This window comes from Oculina patagonica, chromosome 4, assembly GCF_052425735.1.
Source record: "Oculina patagonica isolate OP01 chromosome 4, crgOcupat, whole genome shotgun sequence".
Lineage (NCBI taxonomy): Eukaryota > Metazoa > Cnidaria > Anthozoa > Scleractinia > Oculinidae > Oculina > Oculina patagonica.
The window spans coordinates 2,221,007-2,242,080 of record NC_135761.1 but is presented as its reverse complement, the minus strand read 5'-3'; the positions used below and the strand labels follow the sequence as shown (position 1 = coordinate 2,242,080).

Here is a 21,074-nt window from a genome sequence, read left to right as displayed (position 1 = left end):
TGGGCATTTGAACAGTGTCTCAGCTAAGTTCAAATTCCCGGCATAAAATGCTCCGCTTCCCCCCTCCTGCAATTTCAGAACTTTGAACCTACAACTTTCAACCCGTGGCTGAGTTTAAATCTACTGCCGTTCTACCATATGTCAAAGGTCTTTCCGAGCAACTTCGCCGCTGCCTACAACAACAAGGCGTACGCGCTGTTTTCAAGTCGGAAACTACACTACCATCACAACTAGTACGGCCGAAAGACGCTGTTGATTCGACTAAGCAAGATGGCGTTGTTTACAAGGATTCCCTGTGAATGTGGCAAAGTTTACATCGGCGAGACTGGAAGACCTATGCAAGATAGGATCAAAGAACACTCCGCCGTTGCAGAGCATACCAACAACACCGGACACTACCCGCTTTGGAATGAGGTAGAGTTTATTGATCGTGACTCGCACTGGTACACACGCCGGGTCAAAGAGGCGATTCACATAAGACTTCACCCTAATAATATCAACAGGGACAGTGGAATTGAAATTCCCGAAGCATGGATGCCCACGATCAAAAAACACAACAACAGGAGAACTGTACGACTGCGGACCGCCGAGGGAGCAACAGTACACCAGCATGCAGAACACTGAGGATCGAAATGCACCAATCAGAGCTGTTGAAAACCAACCAATCACAGCGCAGCCGTGTGCTTTATAAGCTAACCACAACCAGTCGACCTTATCGCCTGATGAAGACTAGCAGTATGCAGTCGAAACGTTGCGATCTCCATCACACGTGACTACGTCTTGAGACAAACGAAATAATACTTTATTATAGAATTGTTACTGTTCAGCAATTTTGAATTCCCTCTTAATTTTGGTCTGTTATTACTCGCTTTGTGTGTTTACTAGTTAGTTAACTCGTTTGGATTTATCGATCTTCGAAAGTTTTAGATCAGATAAAAGTCAAATGCTGAACACACTTCAATGATTTTTTTTCTCCGTCTCTTCCTTCGCTTGATTTGGGTGTGACTCCCAGCACGCCACAACCGCCTGGCCAACTGAGAGAGGAGATGTGAAACAATTTGACTGTATGTTTTAAATTGGAAACCGAAAAAGACCTCCTATAGTATAATAATATTCAAGTAGTATGAATATTTTCCAATATCTTTGTGGCATGGGAATCAAAGTGTAGGTGTTATCAAAGGATACGATCTCATTGACAACTGAATAGCATTGCGCAAACCAGTGTTTTCGGGCCGCAAGATATTAAAAGGTTTTCATTGCGGAAAAATATATATGCTGGAAATACTGGATGATATTTTGTAAATAACAGCTACGACTACAACAACCGTATTAACAACGAAAATATTTTAGTTGTGTGATAATTCTTTTATCAGAGCAATATCGTCTTCATGAAAAAAACAAAAAGCAGAACTTTCTGCTGGGCGATTGCGGTTTGTTGGAAAGACAATACGAACAGTTGAGCTCCGATTCATGCAAGTGCAGCTAAAACGAAAACGTTTTTAAAGCTGAAACATTTTCAGCTCTACTTCTTTTTAATATTCTTTTTTTTCTATTGGTTCATTGTATTTTAATTAACTAAAAAATTAGCAACTTCGCAAAGTAACTTCACAAAACTAATTTCAACGGCCGGCTGTAAACAATATCATATTTTAAAATTAAAATGCATTTGTTAAGCGGCGTGTTCGTTCGTGTTTACTGTACTTTGTTTTCCAAATACACCTGTTTAAAACCTATAGGTAAACGTCTTTCAGGTTAACCCGAACACACGGAACTCCGTTAATACGGAGGCTTCCTTTTATAAGTGGCGCAGTGGCCAAATATTTGGCGATTTGGACTTCTGATCAAGCGATCCGAGTTTGTGCGCTGGCCGGAATCATAGTGTTGTGTTTTTAGGTCCGGTTCTTAGGCAAGATACTTGACTCTTTTGGTGCCTCTCTCCATCCGGGGTTGCGAATTGTTACCGCCTAACTTTCTGGGAAAACCTGACAAAACGCTTGGGGAAGGTGGCCATACATGGGCTAGCAGCCCATCCAGGGGGGAGTAACAGAAGGATTCTCTGTCTGAGTACAAACGACACCCCAAACGGGTCGAAATCCCTTTGATCTGTAAAATTTCTCGGTCATTTCGAGATCTTCTTCGTTTTAACGTTTCTATGCAGTCCCATTTTTGATTGAGTGACTTGATGTTGCTTATAATCTGTCTGACAATAGTCAATCCGTTGTAGACGTAAACAGAGGAACATAATACATGTCTTTGGTAAGAGCTCAGGAAATATACAAGTTAGCCGCAAAAGAAATCTGGGGTGAAAATGTGTTATTTTTAGCCCAATTGTACTATCGAGGCCCCGGGGCCGCGGTGGATGCGCAGCGAGAGTGCTAAAAGCTAGCTGGCTTTAAGGCAGAATTGAATTAAGTGCAGCAAGGAAATAATAATAAGAAAAAATAGTTATACCATGCCATTAGTGTTCGAAGGAAACTATGTAAACGTAAAAAATTTCAAAGTCCTGATTGCCTACAGCTTATTGACCCTTACTACAACAAACAGTACTAGCTTGGGTCACGGTGGTTCAGAGTAATTTATTTCATTGACAAATCTTACAACGCTGAACAGAGCCAACATATTATTACAAAAAGAATTTGTTTACATTGCATGTTTGTTGGCTGGTCATGTCCCTAAATATTTCAGTTGAATTTGTGCCAACTTTCAGTTGTTTTGTTGATAAATAAAGCTCGCATTAACATGATTGATCTGATAATTCAATTTGTAGAATGAAATCAGTATCATCCAAGCATGCATTCAAAGTTAATTACCTCTCACTTCCTATATCGTTCATGGTACGGAGTAAATAACTTCAATAGTCAAAGTCTGATATTTTCTTTCGTGTTGAGGCTTAGCAGGATACTTGCAAGTTATCTTCAATCAAAAGCTAATATCCTTTTAGTAGTCGGAAGTATTTGAACTTAAAACCAGCTGAGTGTAACATGTAAACACGGCTCACGAACTGCATTGTTGGCAATTGGCCTGTCCAAATCATAGAAAACTCGTCTTTTACGAACAGAAACGAAATTCTGACGGAGCTTTTATAGACAACCTCTTTTTTGATCTTTTTTCTCATGTCATTGTTCTGTGTGGCTACTGTCTGCACGCATGAAAGACGGCGGCATAAAACAATGGCTCAAGATTTTAACAATCGAGTTCCCTGCCGATGCATCTGAGAGTAAATATCAACGCTTGTTCACGTAGATTAAGGATAGTAACGTGACTTTAAATTAGGGGAATAATTAAGGAAGTCAAAACTATAGGGAAAACATTTTTTGCAACCCACAACTAGTATAAGGTGGAGGCAACTAAGCTTTGGAAGCATCGTAGCGCATTTACGAGCGATACAATTTGTAAAATCCGAGACACGCCCATGCAAAATTGGTGCTTTGAGACTTGAAACATTGATACGGCGCACCCCTCTTGATAAACAAGAGGGCACGCATGCGCAGTTAACAGTTGGAAGGTGGTGCACCCGAAAAGGAAAATATACTGAGTAGTAAACAAGCTACTGTGAAATGTGACCCGAGAGATGGCAATGCAAGTAGATAGCTTGATTGATTCGTAAAGAAAGGCTCTTTCCATTAACTCCAAAAGAGTTTCGAGATTGATATGAAAATATTTCAAGTGAACTCTGTAATTAAATATTGGTAATGCATGCATTTGAGCGGATTTCCGCTTTCTGTACGTATGAAATGCTCGGAACAATCAACCAGGCGAGAAAAGCCTTTTTTGAGACCGATGAAAACATTAAATTTTTCAACACACACTTGCAAACTCTACTTGGCAATTATACGGATTAACTTTCATACAAGTTTGACCCTCGTTGTTGTAAACAGTTTTGTTTTTCGCTTTGAAAGTATGAACATTTTATTTATAGCAATGTTTTTGACCCAGGCGCCACTGATTGAATTTTAAAATTTTTTAGGCTTTCGATCGCGAAAATCTCTGGAAAACTGCCAGTGTAATTAAAAAGAAGAGTGTGTTAATATACACCCATGTTTTCTTAGTGGTGTAAGCTCCTTTACCGCCTGCTTCGCAAAGCTAAGTAAAAAGATTTATCCCAGCTTCTTTATTAAAGGTAAACAACTGCACGCTATTAGAGAAAACTAGTGCAAAAATAGGATTAGTTTAAGGAACTTTGCTGAAAAGCCGCACTTTACGCGAGTGAGACGAGGTGAAGACAAAGCAATATCGAGATGCTTCAAGTGCAGAAAAGCCGACTGCTATAAAACATTACATCGATTCGTTGAGACATCATGATGACTTAACTTTAAAACGAAGTAAATTCCAAAATTTATGTTTGACGGCCAGGACAAGTTTTTTAATTGGTCTCATCCTACACGTTCTCAGTTGTAATCTAAATTTCATCACAAAAAAATGCACTCCGATCGTGGTTGGCTTGTGTTCCACTTCCATCCGCTCTTTATAAACACGACCCTGGCCAAGGAAACCCTAGATAACTCGACAAACAACCAACTTTTTCACAAGTTGCAATCGTTGTTTCACTTTTATCCCAACGATGCAATAAGCTTAGAGTAAATATTAGCAGTTTATAATCGTCAAAAATGCACTTAACTACTACTTTTGAAGACAACCAGCTAACTTACAGGCGTGACACTCACTGAAATGCCGATAGAAACAATATTGCAAAACGCGAGAGTTCTTTTCTCTAAACACGTTGAGTAATAAGTAATCCGCGAATCTGTTTGGTTCTCATTAATTGTGTTCTATTATTTTAACAATAAGATTTTAAGCTCGAGATTCATCGATTCTTTGATCTTTGGAAGCTATCGGAGAAAAGTCCGATGACTGCACATACTTCAATGAGATTTTTTTACAACTGCCTAGCCAGCTGAGGGATTATTGGAAAACACGGGGCCGGGGTCCCGGGGTCCCGGGGTCCCGGGGTGTGGAAAACACGGGGTGTGGAAAACGCGGGGTGTGGAAAACACGGGGTGTGGAAAACGCGGGGTCCCGGGGTCTGAAAATAAAACGAAGGTAAAAAAAAAATTCTGGCTAAAAAGACAAGTTTAATAATTTATCCCCACCAAACTTAGGATCTTCGTAAAACGTCTTTCCTTGCGTTGAAAAGCCTATATACATGTCGTAAAAATGCAATTCAAGTTTGTGAATCATATACTTGTCCTTGTGATCTTTTGGGATCACAAGGATAGGCTTTGGCTGTGATAGGCTTTCGTTCTTTTAATGATTGTAAACAAACATTCAATACTTTAATTGTAGACGGAAACGGAGGAACATGATGCAAGACTTTGGTACGAGCTAAGGGAAAAACAAGTAAGCCGCAAAAGAAAATCTGGGGTCAAAATAAGATTATTTTTAGCCACCATTATTGTGGAGCCCCGGGGTAGGGTTGATGTGCGCAATAAGAGTGCTGAAAAGTTAGCCGGCTTTAAGCCGGCTTTAAGGTAGATTTATATTGCAGCTAAGGCAATAATAATGGTAAGAAGAAAAAAGTTATTTCATGCCATAAGAGTTAGTGAGCAACTATGTAAGCGTAAGAGATTTCAACTAAGTGATTACGACAACATTACAGTACTGTCTAGTTGTGGCTGTGGTCCAGAGTTATATATTTCATTTCACAAGGAAATCTCAGTCACACCACTCTCCTCCTTTCCCTTCTCGCGCATTCCCCTATCGCTGTTACTCTGTTATTTCATTTCACATATTACAATGCTGCAGGCAGCAAACCATAAAGAATTTGTTTACATTACATGTTCGTTGGCTGGTCACGTCCCCTAAATATTTCCCTTAATTGCTTTGAGTTTGTGCCAACTTTCAGCAGCAATTTTGTTGATAAATAAAGCACGCTTTACATGATTGATCTGATAATTCGATTTCAGGAATGAAATCAACATCGTTCAAGTATGCAGTTAGTCAGCCTACATTTTTTGTATTGTTCATGGTATGAAATAAATAGCTTAAATAGATATAAAACCGGTCAACTACTCGTATTTTCATTCTTGTTGAAGCTAGGCAGGATACTTACAAGTTATCTCGACTCAAAAGCTAATATATATATATTTTTTTTTAACAGAAGTGCATAACCTGCTGAGTGTAACATAAAAACATGGCTCACGAATTACAGTGTTGGCAATTGGCCTGTCCAAATAAGTCAAAGAGACAATCTTGGCTGCTCAGAACAAAAACGAAATTCTGATGTTTTGTTAGACAATTTCCTTTTTTTCTGATGTGTTGTGCGTGGCTAGCTTCGGTCTGCGTACATAAAACGGCGGCATAAAACAATAGCTAAAGATTTTAACACTCGAACTCCCTGAAGACATCTGAGAGCAAATATCATCTCTTTGTTCAAGTAGTTCAATGATGCTAGCGTGACTTAAAACAGAGAATAATCAAGGAAGTCAAAACTATAGTCATGCATGTGAATACATTAATTGTACCCGAGAACTTGTATGAGATGTAGGCAACTGGGCTTTGGAAGTATCGTAGCACATTTAACACCGATGAAATTTGTAAAATCCGAGACACGCCCATGCAAATCGGTGCTTTAAGACATTGAGACCGCGCATAACTCTTGCAATGATAAACAAGAGGGCACGCATGCGCAGTTAATAGTGGGAAAGTGGTGCACCCGAGCAGCAAAAATGCACCGGGTAGTAAACAAGCTACCGTGAAATTTGGACCGAGAGATACAAGTAGATCGCTTGATTTTGAAAAGAACAGGTTTTTGCATTGCCTCCAAAAGAGATTCGAAATTGATATGAAAATATTTCAAGTGAGCTCTGTAATTAAATATTGGTAATGCATTTGAGCGGATTTCCGCTTTTTTGTACGAACTGCGCGAGACAATCAACCGGGCGAGAAAAGCATTTTTGAGACCGATAAAAACATTGAATTTTTTTAACACACTTGCAAACTCTTTTTGGAAATTCTATGGACTGATGGAAATCAAGAAGGATTGAAAACTTTCATACATGTTTGACCCCCGTTGTAAACAGTCTTGGTTTTCGCTTTGACAGTAAAAACATTTTATTTTTAGCAACGTTTTTTGACCCAGGTGCCATTGATTAAATTTTAAGACTATTCAGGCTTTCGATCGCGAAAATCTCTGGAAAACTGCCAGTGTATTTAAAAAGAAGAGTGTGTTGATATACACCCATGTTTTTTTACTGGCCTGGTGTAAGCTTCTTATCTGAGTAGCACCAATACCACCTGCTTCGCAAATTGAAAAGATTTATCCCAGCTCCAAAATCTAGAAAAACAATTGCACGCGATTACAAAAGCCCAGTGCAAAAATCGGATTAGTTTGAGAAACTTTTCTGAAAAGCCGCACTTCGCGCAATTAAGGTGAAAACGAAGCAATATCGACATGAATAAGGGGCAGAAAAGCCGACTGCTAAACATTACATCGATTCGTTGAGGCATGAAGCCGAATGAAGCCCTTAAACTCAGAGAAAGAGAGGCGACTCCTTTCTACGTTGTAAAATGAATAGAACACACTGCGCAACTTCTTTGCTGACAACAAGGGAAAATTAAACATGATTTGACTTTAAAAGGAAGAAAATTCCAACAATTACAGTGGACGGGCAGGGAGCAGTATTCTATATTGGTTGCATCCTACACGTTCTTGAGATGCACTTATTAATCTGTAATCTAATTTTCATCACAAAAAATGTACTCCAACCCGTGGTAGGCTTGCGTGCCACTTTCCTCCGCTGTTTATAAACACGACCCTGGTCTGGGAATGGCACCAAGGAAACTAGAATAAAACGACAAACAACCAACATTTTCTTTACAAGTTGCAATCCTTGTTTCACTTTTATTCCAACAGCGTAAGCTTTGCGTAAAATTAATATTAACAGTTTATACTGGTCAATGCACTTAACTACTACTTTTGAAGACAACCAGCTAGCTTACAGGCGTGACATTCACTGAAATGCCGATCAACACAATATTGGAAATTAAACATAAACTTGTTAAGAATCCCAGTTTGTGACGGAGTGACTAGTTGGCTACAATGTATATTTATAAAGCGCTAGAGTTTTTTTCTCTGACCAGAGTTCTATCTGAGTAAATATCGCGAAAACACGGTTCTGTTTTCTCAGGTATTTTCTCTGATTTCTTGTTCCCATTCACAGGAATGTTTGTCGTGTAGGCGGAAAAAGCAAGAAAGTTCCGGAAACTGTTGCTTGGCAACTGAGCTCTCATTCATTTCACTGGCGCTCCCTCTCTGTTTCTCTTTGAATCCTTAAAACTCTTTCCATTTGCCAAGTCTTGGCAAAGTTCAGCAGTTTCTTTTTAACGGATTCACCTGGCCTGGCAGGATGCGGGTGTTGAAGCGAATCAGTGTGACCAGTGTGTTTCACCCGTGGGTTTGATTTATGCCAGACAAGATTGTCATCTTCTCCTTCGTTTAAATCTTTCCTCTGGACTTTCTAGACTGACCTTTACGACGATCTCGCCGGCGACCTTCATCATTCGGTATAGGCATTCCACAATTCAGAGCTCGCTCTTGGTGAATGGTCGCCAAATCTTTCTCCAATTTCTTCAAATTTAAATTTTCCTGTTGTGTTTCAAACAGTTCGTGCTCCTTAATGTCCTCTAGACTAGGAACAAACCTAAACTTGGGGTATTTTCTCCGCTTTTTTCTCCGATGGCGGTTCACTTTTGGGCTTTGCATCATGCTCAAATCGATGGCCACAAGATCATCATTAAAATCTAAAGCGGATTTTCGCCCATATTTGAAGTCGAAATCGCATCCTTTAGCCACGTCTAATTCTTCCATCGTTAATGGTTTGTCATCGTATTGAAGACGAACTGGAGAATCGTCGTGAAATATAGGTGCTCTTTGGCGCATCACGGAAAAGCTTTTAGTTTTCGTTCTCTAAATCTGTAAACAGAACACCACTCAGTTCAACTGCTCTAACGTAACTGATTCAAAAACATGCTTCGGTTGCTTTTTATTACCATCCAATCAGCGTAGGACCAGTATCGAGGCGATTATTTTAAGACATTACAGCAACGCCCAGGTACTCGAAGATTGCGGACACAATATCAGGCTCGCTAAATGCCTCAAGCGCGTCTCACGCGACACAACAGTCAGGGGGGAGTAGAGTACTCCTTAAAAAAGTAACCGGAGTGATCGCGGTTACGTTTAAGAGGTGTAAATTCGTGGCTACCGTTAGAGTTATTTTGCTACCGTTTAAATTGATAGGTCGGGAAAAATATGACAGGCACTCATACTTGTCGTTTTATAGTTGGTACCTTTTTGAAATTAAAATATTTCAAGTCGTGCCCAAGGAACGGGATTTTTGTATCTCTAAGAGCTCCTCTCTCGAAACGTGTCGACGTCACCCCTGTCACTTTTATGTACATGGGAGTCCCCACAGGTCAAGAAAAAAACTATTAGCGAAAGTACTTCGTAAACACGTACAGGTGTCGAAACAAAGAAAGTAAAATTCTTAAATACACAACTCAAAGTAATTTATTATAGATTGCGTTTGTGAAAGAATAGAATAAAAAAATAAAGGCATCGCCTCCGTTGCTAACAACAAAATGTTGGAAATTCTAGAAAACAACTGAAAATAGCAGAATTTCCTTTACAAACCAGCTGTTATATTGATTGGTCAATTATGCACCGGTGACTGGTTTTTCGAGTTTCTTGTTTTTCAATGCTAGTTAAGGAATGCGTTTCTGACTGAAAAAGTCAGTCTGTATTTTTATTTATTTACTATTTCACCGGTTTGTGATAAACTGTATCTCTTTACTGTGACTGTATCGTGTTAGCAACACCATTTATGGATATCGGAATAAAGAAAGAACTCGGCATAACAATATCAGAGAGTGTCACGAGAAATGTTGTTATGCTCATCGTAAATCAATCAATCACAATACAACGCAATCACGTTTTAACGAACTTCGCTCGGTTTCCGAAAATTTGGTTCGTTAACTATATTTAATGTTCGTTTTTTTTTGCGTAACTAGGGCGTAACGACCATCCGGTGCGTTTCATCATAAAAATGCTCGGTCAGTCTGAAGCCCCTGGCTGCTTGATCACGTACAATTCTTTCTAATCAGTAGAATGACTTATAAACCATACACCGCCTGCCCAACGTATGTATAGTTTGATGCCTTTAGCGAGCAAAGGACGGAAGTCATTGAATGCTAATGTACAAATATATTAGAGAAAATTTTCAATAAATTCGCATAATTGGGCAACAGGAATATGTCCGTTTTAAGCAGGAATTCTCTTATATTATCGTTTTCTTTTTACTTTAAAAAGTCCGGTCAACTTTTCAGAAATGGCATTTTAGCTAATCCCTAATATCTCAGGTATTTTATACCGGCCTTCGTGAACATGTCCATAAGAATAAAGAAGGCCTCTCTTGCTTTTATCATGAGTCTGCCTACATAAGGAGACCCCCCCCCCCCTCGACATTTAGACCTTTTAGTAATAGGGGGGATCCAAGTACTACATAGAACTCAGAATACCCATGATGATTATCAACTTTAAAAATAATATTTAAGTCATTGCTATAATTCGCCTAATCCTATCAAAACGTAGTGTCTTGATAAGTCTTGTTATATTGAACACATCATGTGTCAAAATTTAGCGATGATTTAATTGTTATGATCAATAACGCTTTCAAAAGAGCGAGCACGATAATATTATTGATCTGATAATTCTATTTCTAGATTGAAATATTTCTCTGTATGCCATGTTTTGAACTACTTGGGCATAGTATATGTTTCGCATATGGTACATGTTTTGATGGCTTAGAGTAAATAGTTACGGACTGCGATACGATCACAACTTCACCTTTAAATAGCATGAACGAAACAAATAAAACAACAGAACTGAAAAAACTGCAATTTTTCCCTCGCCTGTTTCTTGTAGACCGTCTTGTAGTGGAGTGGCAACATCCCTTATCTGGGGAAGAGAAAATCTTAGGGTTTATAGTGAATGAAAACTTGCAAATGTCAAAAATTAGAAAGTACGCGGGCATCATGGACACAATATTATATTAAGACCCTGACAACTGAGATATAAACATCGTTGCGGAAAAGTTTCCCAAAATATCACCCCGCTTAAGCGCTCAACGCAGCAGTTGCCAGGGAAGCAAATTCTATTTCCTAGAAACTTAAAACTCGCTTTTTTAACATCTTTCTTCCGTGGTAACTGTTTCCCCGTTTTCGCTCAAATGAAGCAATTTAAGGAAATACAAGTTTCCTCGTTTGCGAGGGGGGGGGGGGGTTGGGGATAAATTTACGGGCAAGAAGTAAAACAGGCTAATGAAGAAAACATTCTGGGACTGTAAATAAACTTATTCTTAGTCTTACCATTCAGATCAGCGTCTTAAAACAAGAACAAGGAACAAAGAGGCCGGAATTTAGCACTAGTGAATTGATTGAGACCAAAACTCGAAATAAAAACTGCTATAGACCCGGCTGCTCAAATAAATTCGAGAATAACAAATGCAAACATATACGCATGCAAGAAGAACTTAATCACCACAAGAGACAAATATGAACAATTTAGGCAGGCCCTTGGGGAGGAGGGGGATGCGATGGGTGCGTCCGCCCCCCCCCCCCTCCCCACGAACCTGGAAGTCCGTTCATTGTGAGAAAACGTAACAGATTATTGCCATTGCTACCTTCACTTTTACCAGCCTTTTTCCTTACAAACTGTGCTTCAAAACGCGCGAAATGCTGTCTCAGATAACCTATTTTTTGTTAACAATTTCCTGGGGGAGGATGCCCCTATACCACCCGACGTTTTATAGACGCACCCCCGTGAAAAATCCTGGTTAAGGGCCTGTTAGGCAAAGAGCGTGCTATATTTTTCATATACACGAGGCAAAGGATACGGTAGAAAAATCCAAGACATTATACTCAACAATACAAAATCTTTCTTTTTTCGGATACCGGTAGCTGGAGAAAAAGATAAAAGAAACAGTTATATGGACGTTTCAAATTTCCAGAACTAAATTCATCAGCCAGAGTGAGGCGCCGTGGTTTCAAACGACTGGAACACGTACTCACTCGTGTAGCTGTAACATATAAGGAAATAATCTAGGGGTAAGGAGAACCAATCAAAATATTTCTCGGAAATATGATGCAAATATAACCTCTAACTGATAGTACATACAGTGATAAAGATTTGACAGCACTTCCGCAACTGTCTGAGAAGAAATATCCGATCATGATCAGAGAATGCAGCTTTAAGTAGAGTCAAGAACTGTAACATCTTGACAAGTAAGCTAAAGTGCTTCTTGAGCAAAAAGAGTTGACGTGACTTAAAACTGCAGAAACACTATCCAGTTGACAGTGCTTCTGAAAAGAAGCGACTGAAAAACGCACATGAATGAAAAGGCTAGGGCACTCAAAACGATATTATGCATATTAAAAGTATAATATTATCTTATGTTCATCCATACAAACAACGCACGTAGTCAAATTGCGAGGTTTAGTTTTTGAAATACCAAACGCTACACAGTATACTAAGCTTTTCGAAATTTTGGGTATTATATATGGGAATTTTTTTTTTTTTAGTAATATACTGGGTATATGTTTTAAAAGGTTTATTGGTATACCCCCTCCACCCCCCTCTCCCCCTGTCGTTACAAAAGAAACTTGTCGTTTGAACGTTTGCCAGGCAGGATGAACTTGTTTGCACGAAACAGGGATAACTACTGACAGCAAATATCAACTTTCAAGTAGAACTATAATCTCAACAGTGGCAGAGCTCTTGAAGAGCCACAGCGAAAACGTGGCTTGGAGACAGTGCCAAGGTCTTGAGAACACTTTTGGAGCTACGTGTATGTTTAGAAAAGGGTTAAAAAAAAGTAAAGATGTATTGGCGGTATACACAAATCACTGTCACGTGATCCGAAAAACAGAAAATAATTCCGAAAAAAGTCCACGAATACCCTTGGTTTTGAAAACTGAGACTATCATATCAATTTAGTTTCAGTTGAGACTTGTTTTATTTTTGTAAATTAGAAATGCTAACGAAAGGCAATCTGAACGATATTGTTTTCAGAAGAAATGTCAAGAGACACCTTGAGCGAGAAGAGAATCTGACCTTTATACATACAGGTCTTGATATTGTATAAAAAACCGGGGATGAGATAGTAAGAAGCCCTTATCAATTAGGATGCGTTTATATTGCGTTTAAATATTTTCAATCAAAAAAACTCTCCTCCTTGATTCTCATGATCAGTGCTTGTCACTCATGATAAAGGGTGGGATAGCGAGATAAAAATTCCAGCCTTTAGAAAATAACAAGTGTGTCAGTAAAATAACAAGTGTTTCGGCGGTTGGTAGCTCATTTAAATGTTCGAACCACTTGTTGAACCTGTAATGGTGATCAAGCTACAGGCCGAGTCGACCGGGACTGAGTGAAAAACAGTTCCAAGATACCTGATCAATCCAAGCCTAATTAAAATTACGGATTCTTCATAGAGAAGAATCCGTAATTTCTCGAACTAAAACACGTTTCCCTTCCTTTGGATGTGTTTCCCTTAGTTGAACACAAGTAACACTGCAATTTTACCCTTGATTTCACGAACTCCTGATTTTTGTTTTTCTCGGAGGTTCGACCCTGATGCACGTGCATGCATGCAGGAATATGATAGCTTTCGGGTTTTACTGGTCGGTATCTTAAACCCTGCACGTGACTGCGGTAGCTAGACCGCGGTAAGACCAGCTCATCGCTAGGCTCCACGAAATAGAGCTTGTCCAAAGCCTCCTCGCGCGCAACTCGTGCGTCTCCAGATCAGTGCTTGGAGATGAAACAAAAGAAGCCGTAACCCATGCATATAATTATAGTTCTCGTTGTACAAGAAAGCACACATAGAAAGTACAATGTTGTTCTGATTCGATAAAGCAGTGTTTTTTGTTCCAGTTCATGACGGTATGTGGGCTATAGGCTGCGATCCTCCTTTACACGTTTCCTACGTCGAACGGAAAGCGAAACTGAAACCATAAAAACACATTCCGCGTCTCGCGCGGCTGTTTTTCTTTTGCGTGTTTCACGCGTGTCACTTTCATCAGGACGCACAAGCTCCCACGGAAAATTAAAGACAGAAAAAGGAAAAAGAGTGCCTCTGAATGCAACGGCTAGCCATACCGGAGTTAGCTATTCTGCGCGCATTTGGAGGAACGAATGAATAGGGTTGGACATTGAGCATTGCACGAGCCTATGATTTGTTTACCTCCCCTTCTCCTCAACTCTATTTTAAAAAAAAGCTCCCTTCTCTCCGCAAGCATATTTTCCGCACAAATATCTACGTGTTCAGGACAGTCTGAGCATTTTAATGCCTCTGCCGTGAGCTGAAGTTTCAAAAGTTTTAAAAAATAAGAACTGTTGGTTATTAAACTGCGTAGCATGCAGCTGGAGTAAAAGTAAACACAAACCGCAAGGTAGCCGTGCGTGTGCGAGGACACACGCGCTTCCCGATTCAGCCCAATATGTTTACCTTTTGCAGTTTTGCGGTTCGAAGGCTAGGGAATCTGTTATCGACTCGTTAGTGGAAAGGAAATGTAAGCACTTTTTGCAGAAGTCAATTAGCAGGTGCTGAGGGAGGAATAAAAGGAAAAGAAACAAAACGTTTGAAAACGCACGCGCGAACGAGGACTTTGGCGGCTCGTCCACGCGCCTTTGCGGTTTCCTTGTCACTCTAGCGTTGAGACCATTTTGTGGCGTATAAAAAGTTATATTTTTAAGTTAAAACTGTTTGTCAAAACCCTGATTGAATGTATGTCCTTTGCTTTTTTTCGCTGCCTTACCCCGGGGCCTAAATGCGATTGAATTTTTAAAAATGTATTTATTTGTATTTTATTTGTACTAGTTTCAGCGATCAGTTTCTACTTAGATAAACACAGGAGTGGTCCCGGGGGGAGGGGTATATTATGGAAAACTGATCAACGTTTGAACAAATATGTCGAGTAGCTGACAAATGCTATGAAATTAAATGCTATGAATCGAGGGATCGGAAAACAAGTAGATTCCTTGATCTTCCAAAGCTGCGCGCCCTTAATCACATCTCTAAAACAAATTCGAAATTGATACGAAAATATTTCAAGTGGCCCCTGGAATAACAATGTGTTACTCGTATTAGCATCACTTTTGATCGGATTTCCGCTTTCTGTGTGACCTGTTTGACCTGTTTATCAGCCATCAAGGACATCTCTTGCTGCGAGACAGGCCTTTTCTCGCCACACGCTAGCGCTAGTTAATTACGAACTTGGTTTTCAAATCATGTTGTAATAAACTTATTTCTTGTGTTTGACACGGAAATTGAGTAGTTTAGGAAATCTGTCAGTTACAGTAGCGCGCTCTCTCTCTCGCTCTTGTAACCAACACGTTAACTTCGTATCGTGTTATACCCCCCCCTTCTTTCCCCCCCGCGCGTTTAGTTAACATCCCGTAAATCTGACGTGGTAAACTAAAGACTAACTTTTATCGATCAGAGAATGGACAGGAATTCGCGGATTAAAACGAAATAGTCACATTTCATAGTTTTCGTGAGGTAGTTCTGCTTTAAATTGCATTCAAAACCCATGTTTTGATACACACCCCCGCTAAAAATCTCGCGCGCAGTTTATCAAATTTTTCGATATCACATTTCGATTTGTACAGATAGATGCGAGCAAGTCGATGAATATTCCTCGCTGCCTCGAAATATTTGTCTGCGAAAGCCAGGTTGATTAATTACAAAGACCTCGCGTTAAAACGCATTACTTTTAAGATCATAACAACCTTGTGCATTCACTCGAGGATGAAGCAATATCGGGGTGCTTTCATTTCACAAAAACAACATACTTTGTCGAGGCATGAAGCCGTAAAATAGAAGCTCCAAAATCGGCTAGAGGGTAGAAATCTATCACAGAACATATTTCTTTGGTGAAATGGAGGCATAAACCATTGCTTTCTTGGTTGCGAGAGAAACAGAAACGGTCAGAAACGAAATACTGAGGAAGGAAATTCTACGAAAACAAGGAGGAGGCGTGTTAAACCGTAAAAACACAAGCGATATTGGTTTTGCAATCAGGTTTTCATCAACAAGAGTCGTCTATTATAAAGGAGGATCATTTCAAGTCATCAGAACTGATCGAAATAACAATACAACACACTGAATTAACCTTCAACAACTTTTAATGTTCTTATAAACTCTAGCTGTTATATTGATTTTATATCCCTTCACAAGCGCTATAAACTCTGGCGTTGTGGTCGTAAACCTATACAATAATTTGAACAAAATAAAGAATTACATCTCAATTCACTTCTTCCCGTAAAATATAATACATTTTGGGGTTTTATCTTAGATTTTAAGCAAAGCGAATCGCGTTAACGAAGCAAAAGAAGCGAGAACAAACAACTGACATTTCTTTTACAAAATATGCAATCCTTGTTTGCTACCCGAACTAATGCTTTTGAATAAATCTATTTTGTCGATGTTTAACACAGCTCCGTCGAATAAATAGCGTTGCTAATATGAAAGCGATATTTCAGCTTTCTTAAAACAATCACTGTTCGTTTATTGCGGAGTGTTTCTCTTGATGTTAGTTTCTTATTTCGCACGAATTTGCATTCGTCACGTGAATATTATTACGTGTACTGGAGAAACCAACAAAGTTCCAGCTTGTCTGCAACAAGAGATGTACATTTCATCATCTCTTTAAAAACACGCTTTTTCCGTCTCTTGGTCGCGTTTTAAAATCCTTAAATCTTTCCCTTTTGCCGAGTTTTGGCAAAGTTTTTATTCTTTTCGAAGGATTCTCGAGTCCTGACAAACAGCACGTATTTGATACATCACGCGCTGAAGTTCCACACCATCGCCTTCGCGGTAAGGCGAGGTTCCCGTGTAGCAGAGCGAATAAACGTTTTAAACCCGCAGTTTTTGGGTTTGGCTTTTATCAGACAAGTTCATCTTGCTCTGCTTCGTTTAAACTCTTCCACTTGAACCTCTAGAATGCCTTCTATGACGGTGACGACGGCCTCCTTCCTCCTTCACTGACATGCCACAGCTCAAGGCTCGCTCTCGGTGAATGGCGGCCAAATCCTTCTTCTCGTCGTCAGACGATGTTTCAAATAGTTCGTTCTCCTTAATGTCCTCAAGACTAGGAACAAACGAAAACTTGGGGTATTTTCTCCGCTTTACTCTTCGCCGACGTGTCGGCTTAGGGCTCGCCATCATGCTCAGGTCGATGGCTGCAAGATCTTGGTGGAAATCCAAGGCAGATTTTTGGCCATATTTGAAGTCGAAATCGAAACTTTTAGCCCCGTTCAACTCCTTCATCGCCAGCGGAATATCGTCGTGGTGAAGACATACTGGTCTGTCTTCTTGTAACAGCTCTGTTTTGCACATGACTTCGAAGTTTTTTCTTTCTCTCACAACAAGCTCCTTATGGTTGAAATGCTCTAAGACAACTGATGCAAAGAAATAATTAGGTTGCTTTTACACTCAAGCACTTACGCGGGCGTACGTGCTCGCAATTTTAACTAGATATTGAATTTCAAATAACAATCAATAATTCATAACATGCCTAAACCGCCAGCCAATCAGAACGCGTCATTTTGATGGTTCGTGCTATTTTTTATACCAAAGACAATGGAACCTGATAACATCAAAACACTTGAATGACCCACAAATCAACAGAGGTCAGCCCATTTTTCTCTTATTAGATTTAATTCTGTTTGACAATACACGGAACACAAAATGCAAATTCAGCCCAAACTTACCTGAACTAGCCTTGTAAAATTGTCATACAAGCATATTTTTAAAAATAGTGTTGACGTGTTCTAATTGTTATGCGGTTTTTGCGGTGAATATCAAGCACGTTTTATCATTCTTGAGAACATTTCTGACAGGGCTCAGCTCTCCCATTGTTTCGGGTTGACACTTTGACAGATCACGTTCCTACGTCATTACTGCTTTGTAAGCGCCGAGACAAACAAACAGCCTTAATTGCAAACTCAAAACGTTTCAAAAACGGCTATATAAGGTGCGGAAAAGCTTACAGATTTTCTTAAACGACCACACAGATAATTTGTAGCGTTCAGGATCTCTAAAAAGTGAAAATCGTAAGGAAATTTGCATGTAAACAAGCGCGCCGGTTTTGGGTTAATGTAAACAAATCCAAGTCATAACAACTTAATCCAGCAGATGGCAAAGAAAGTTCAACAGTGTGCGCGCCTATTAAATAACAGTTCCCGCAAGCAATCGTTTGAAATTTTTCAACAACAAGACAATATTTTCGTGCTATCATGAAATTAGCAATGGTAAAATTTATCTATTTATCCAAACTTGTTAAACTACAAATCAGGATGATGACTGAGTGACTGCACGAAAATTGCGGTGACCTGTGACCTAGCATGAACAGAATTAGAAAGACAAAACCGCACCCTCTCCAGGGAGTTATCTTTTGCGCAACACTGATAAATATTCATTCATCAATTAATCCTTAGTGCGAAACGAGATACGAACTCTTGTTTAATGCAGTTCTAAACTCCGACCGCTAGCAGAATGTTGAAAGGAAGTGCACTGGCTGCACTTCAAATTAACAGTTTTCAACAAAAACCCGCTCGTAAAAGATTCCGGAAATTGTATAAACTGCAGAACCATAAATGGAACGGAAGTCTTGTAAATGGCTTCTGAAGTCGAAGATTTAATGGTTTGTGAGCCCTTGAGGGCATCAGCAAATTATGCTCTGATTTCTGAAACACGATTAGAAAAAAATGAAACATTTAATTCAACCGCAAACAGAAATGGGATGCTATACGCGGGGTATAAAAAGCACAGCTTAGTTGTCAGGTTCGATTCATGAACTCCTCGCAGACGAAAGTGTTTATCGGTGCTTACGTTTGGCGAGGCGCCAGTAAGGCTTTCCGATCCGGTAGGGGTCCGGAAAATTAAAAGTACATAAACACAAAATTGAAATGTGCGGGGTCACGTATCTTGGGCTCTTGTTAGAGTTACTGGGGTCATAAATAAAGGCCCTATGAAAACATTTTTAATTGAATGTGGTGGTTTTCACAGGTTTTCGCACAGTGGGATTATCACTTATAATCTCTTTACACGAGACTTAGCAAGATTATTTTAGTATCGAACGTTGGATAAGAAAGTCAAGATTTAGATCAAACAAGATAAGAAACGAGTGCTTAATTATCCAAAACGTTTAAAACTATTAAAAATACAGGCTCTATTAAACCAATAACGCTTTTCCAGTCTTGTCAATTTCCATCAAGTTTTAATTACGCTACAAAAAACAATTAACTGAAAAAACACCTTTTTCATATTGAACCATATTTTAAAGCAAAGAGACAATTCAGGAAGCACGTACACTGCAAAACACACACAGAAAATTTCAATTTGATTTCCAAAATGTGGACAAAAATATCAAAAACAGTCAAGGTTCCGTAAAGAGGAAACGAGAACAAAATATTGAGATTTAAAGGAATCCCCTTGTATGTATGTACGTGTGCCCACGCTCCACGGCATGTAAACAGACCGTCACGAATTCATCGGTGGTCATAAATATCGATGAGCTATTTGTCGGAACGTTTTGTTGATTCAGGCTTTTCACCTTTTTTCTTTTCGTCCAAGCACGAAAAATAAAGTTAATTATATTTGCAACTCGTTCAAAGCTTTTGACGAATTTTCGAGAGCGTCCACTTTCAAACTATACCGAAAAGAGAATTTGTTGACAGAAAAACTAGAATTTTTTTCCTAAAATATCCTACTGGGGCAGAGTTTTTAATTGGCCTTCTTCATTTTCGTCGGGTCACGTTCAAAACGTGACAGATCCTTTAAAATTTTTCGATATATGCGCAATATGTACTGTATCTTTTTTATAAATAAAATTTTCGCGCGTTTTATTTCCGCTAAAACTCATCTACAACAAATGGCGATGTTGTAAAGATAAAACCCTTGCAAAACCTAACAGCGAATACCGGGCGAATACGTGAGTTTTCAGTTATTTGATTACTGAAAAAGACGGAGAGATAGTAAACATGTTTTTTCCTGGTATTTTATTTCAATACTGGCAAGTTTTCTAAACGGAAAAGGAATTTTGTGTTTTATCAACAATCCTTATCAATTTAATTAACCAGTAATCACACTGCTTGGCAAGAAACTGGTCAGATCAGAGATATAAATATAAAATAAAAGACCACCGGAACAACACGTCTTCGCGCGATATTATTAAAAGGATGCAACCGAGTGAGAATAATCAATATAAAGATTTCTTTAAAAGCTCTTAAGAATAAATCTCTGTGCCAACTTTTAACTTTGACCCTTGATTTTCTTTTCTTGCTCATTACAAAAAATTGTGCTTTATTGTTCTTGTTTTTTACTATAATATCGAAGACGGCATCATCCATGTTTTCAAATACGCCCCCAGGGAAACGCCCCCTCGCCAAGGCACGTACGTACAATGTTTACGAGGATAGGAAGGCTCGACCCAAGAAAATCACTGAAGTAGCTTCCATTAGTTTCTTTTAAGTTTTATTCCTTTAATTTCTTTTATTTCTTTGTTTAATGCCAGCGCTTAAGAGATAAAACATATTCTTTTGTCATATAAATTGTCTTGGGAATTTCAAAGTTTGCATACATCTCAGTGGCTTCAAAAACAGCGTGAGCGGAAACTTTTTTTGGAACTTTCGAGATCTGAATCGAGACGTGTATTTCGCGGCTTCTTCCTTGTTCATCTCTTTTGCATAAACAAAACGAAACGACCGTGGAAGGCTATATGCGATTTCAGCTCTGAGCCGTCAATTCTCTCGAGATGAGTACACTTCAATTCACAACGAGGCAAACAACAAATGGTCCACATGCATTGACAAAGAGTTAAAGCGCGCTTTAACTCTGTTTTCTTTGCGATTTGTGACCATTTGTTGTATGCCTCGTTGTACGGAATTCTTTAACAGTGATGAATGAAACACCCCTACAATCATCGCGATCGCTAGAACTGTTATAGTGTACTTACGCAAATTTATACCTCACAAACATTTTGCGACCTAAACAAAACGATTTTTTAATCGGTAAATA

General features: G+C 39.2%; 2 protein-coding genes across 2 annotated transcripts; both read right to left on the bottom strand.

Annotated features, from left to right (window-relative positions):
- Positions 1 to 7,807: 7,807 nt before the first annotated feature.
- Positions 7,808 to 8,948, bottom strand: LOC144649131 (uncharacterized). The gene has a single exon (XM_078508578.1). It carries the CDS (start codon positions 8,876 to 8,878, stop codon positions 8,435 to 8,437), a length of 444 nt encoding a protein of 147 aa, XP_078364704.1. The 5' UTR covers positions 8,879 to 8,948; the 3' UTR covers positions 7,808 to 8,434.
- Positions 8,949 to 16,162: 7,214 nt separating this feature from the next.
- Positions 16,163 to 17,472, bottom strand: LOC144649130 (uncharacterized). Its single transcript, XM_078508577.1, has one exon. It carries the CDS (start codon positions 17,391 to 17,393, stop codon positions 16,971 to 16,973), a length of 423 nt encoding a protein of 140 aa, XP_078364703.1. The 5' UTR covers positions 17,394 to 17,472; the 3' UTR covers positions 16,163 to 16,970.
- Positions 17,473 to 21,074: the final 3,602 nt, after the last annotated feature.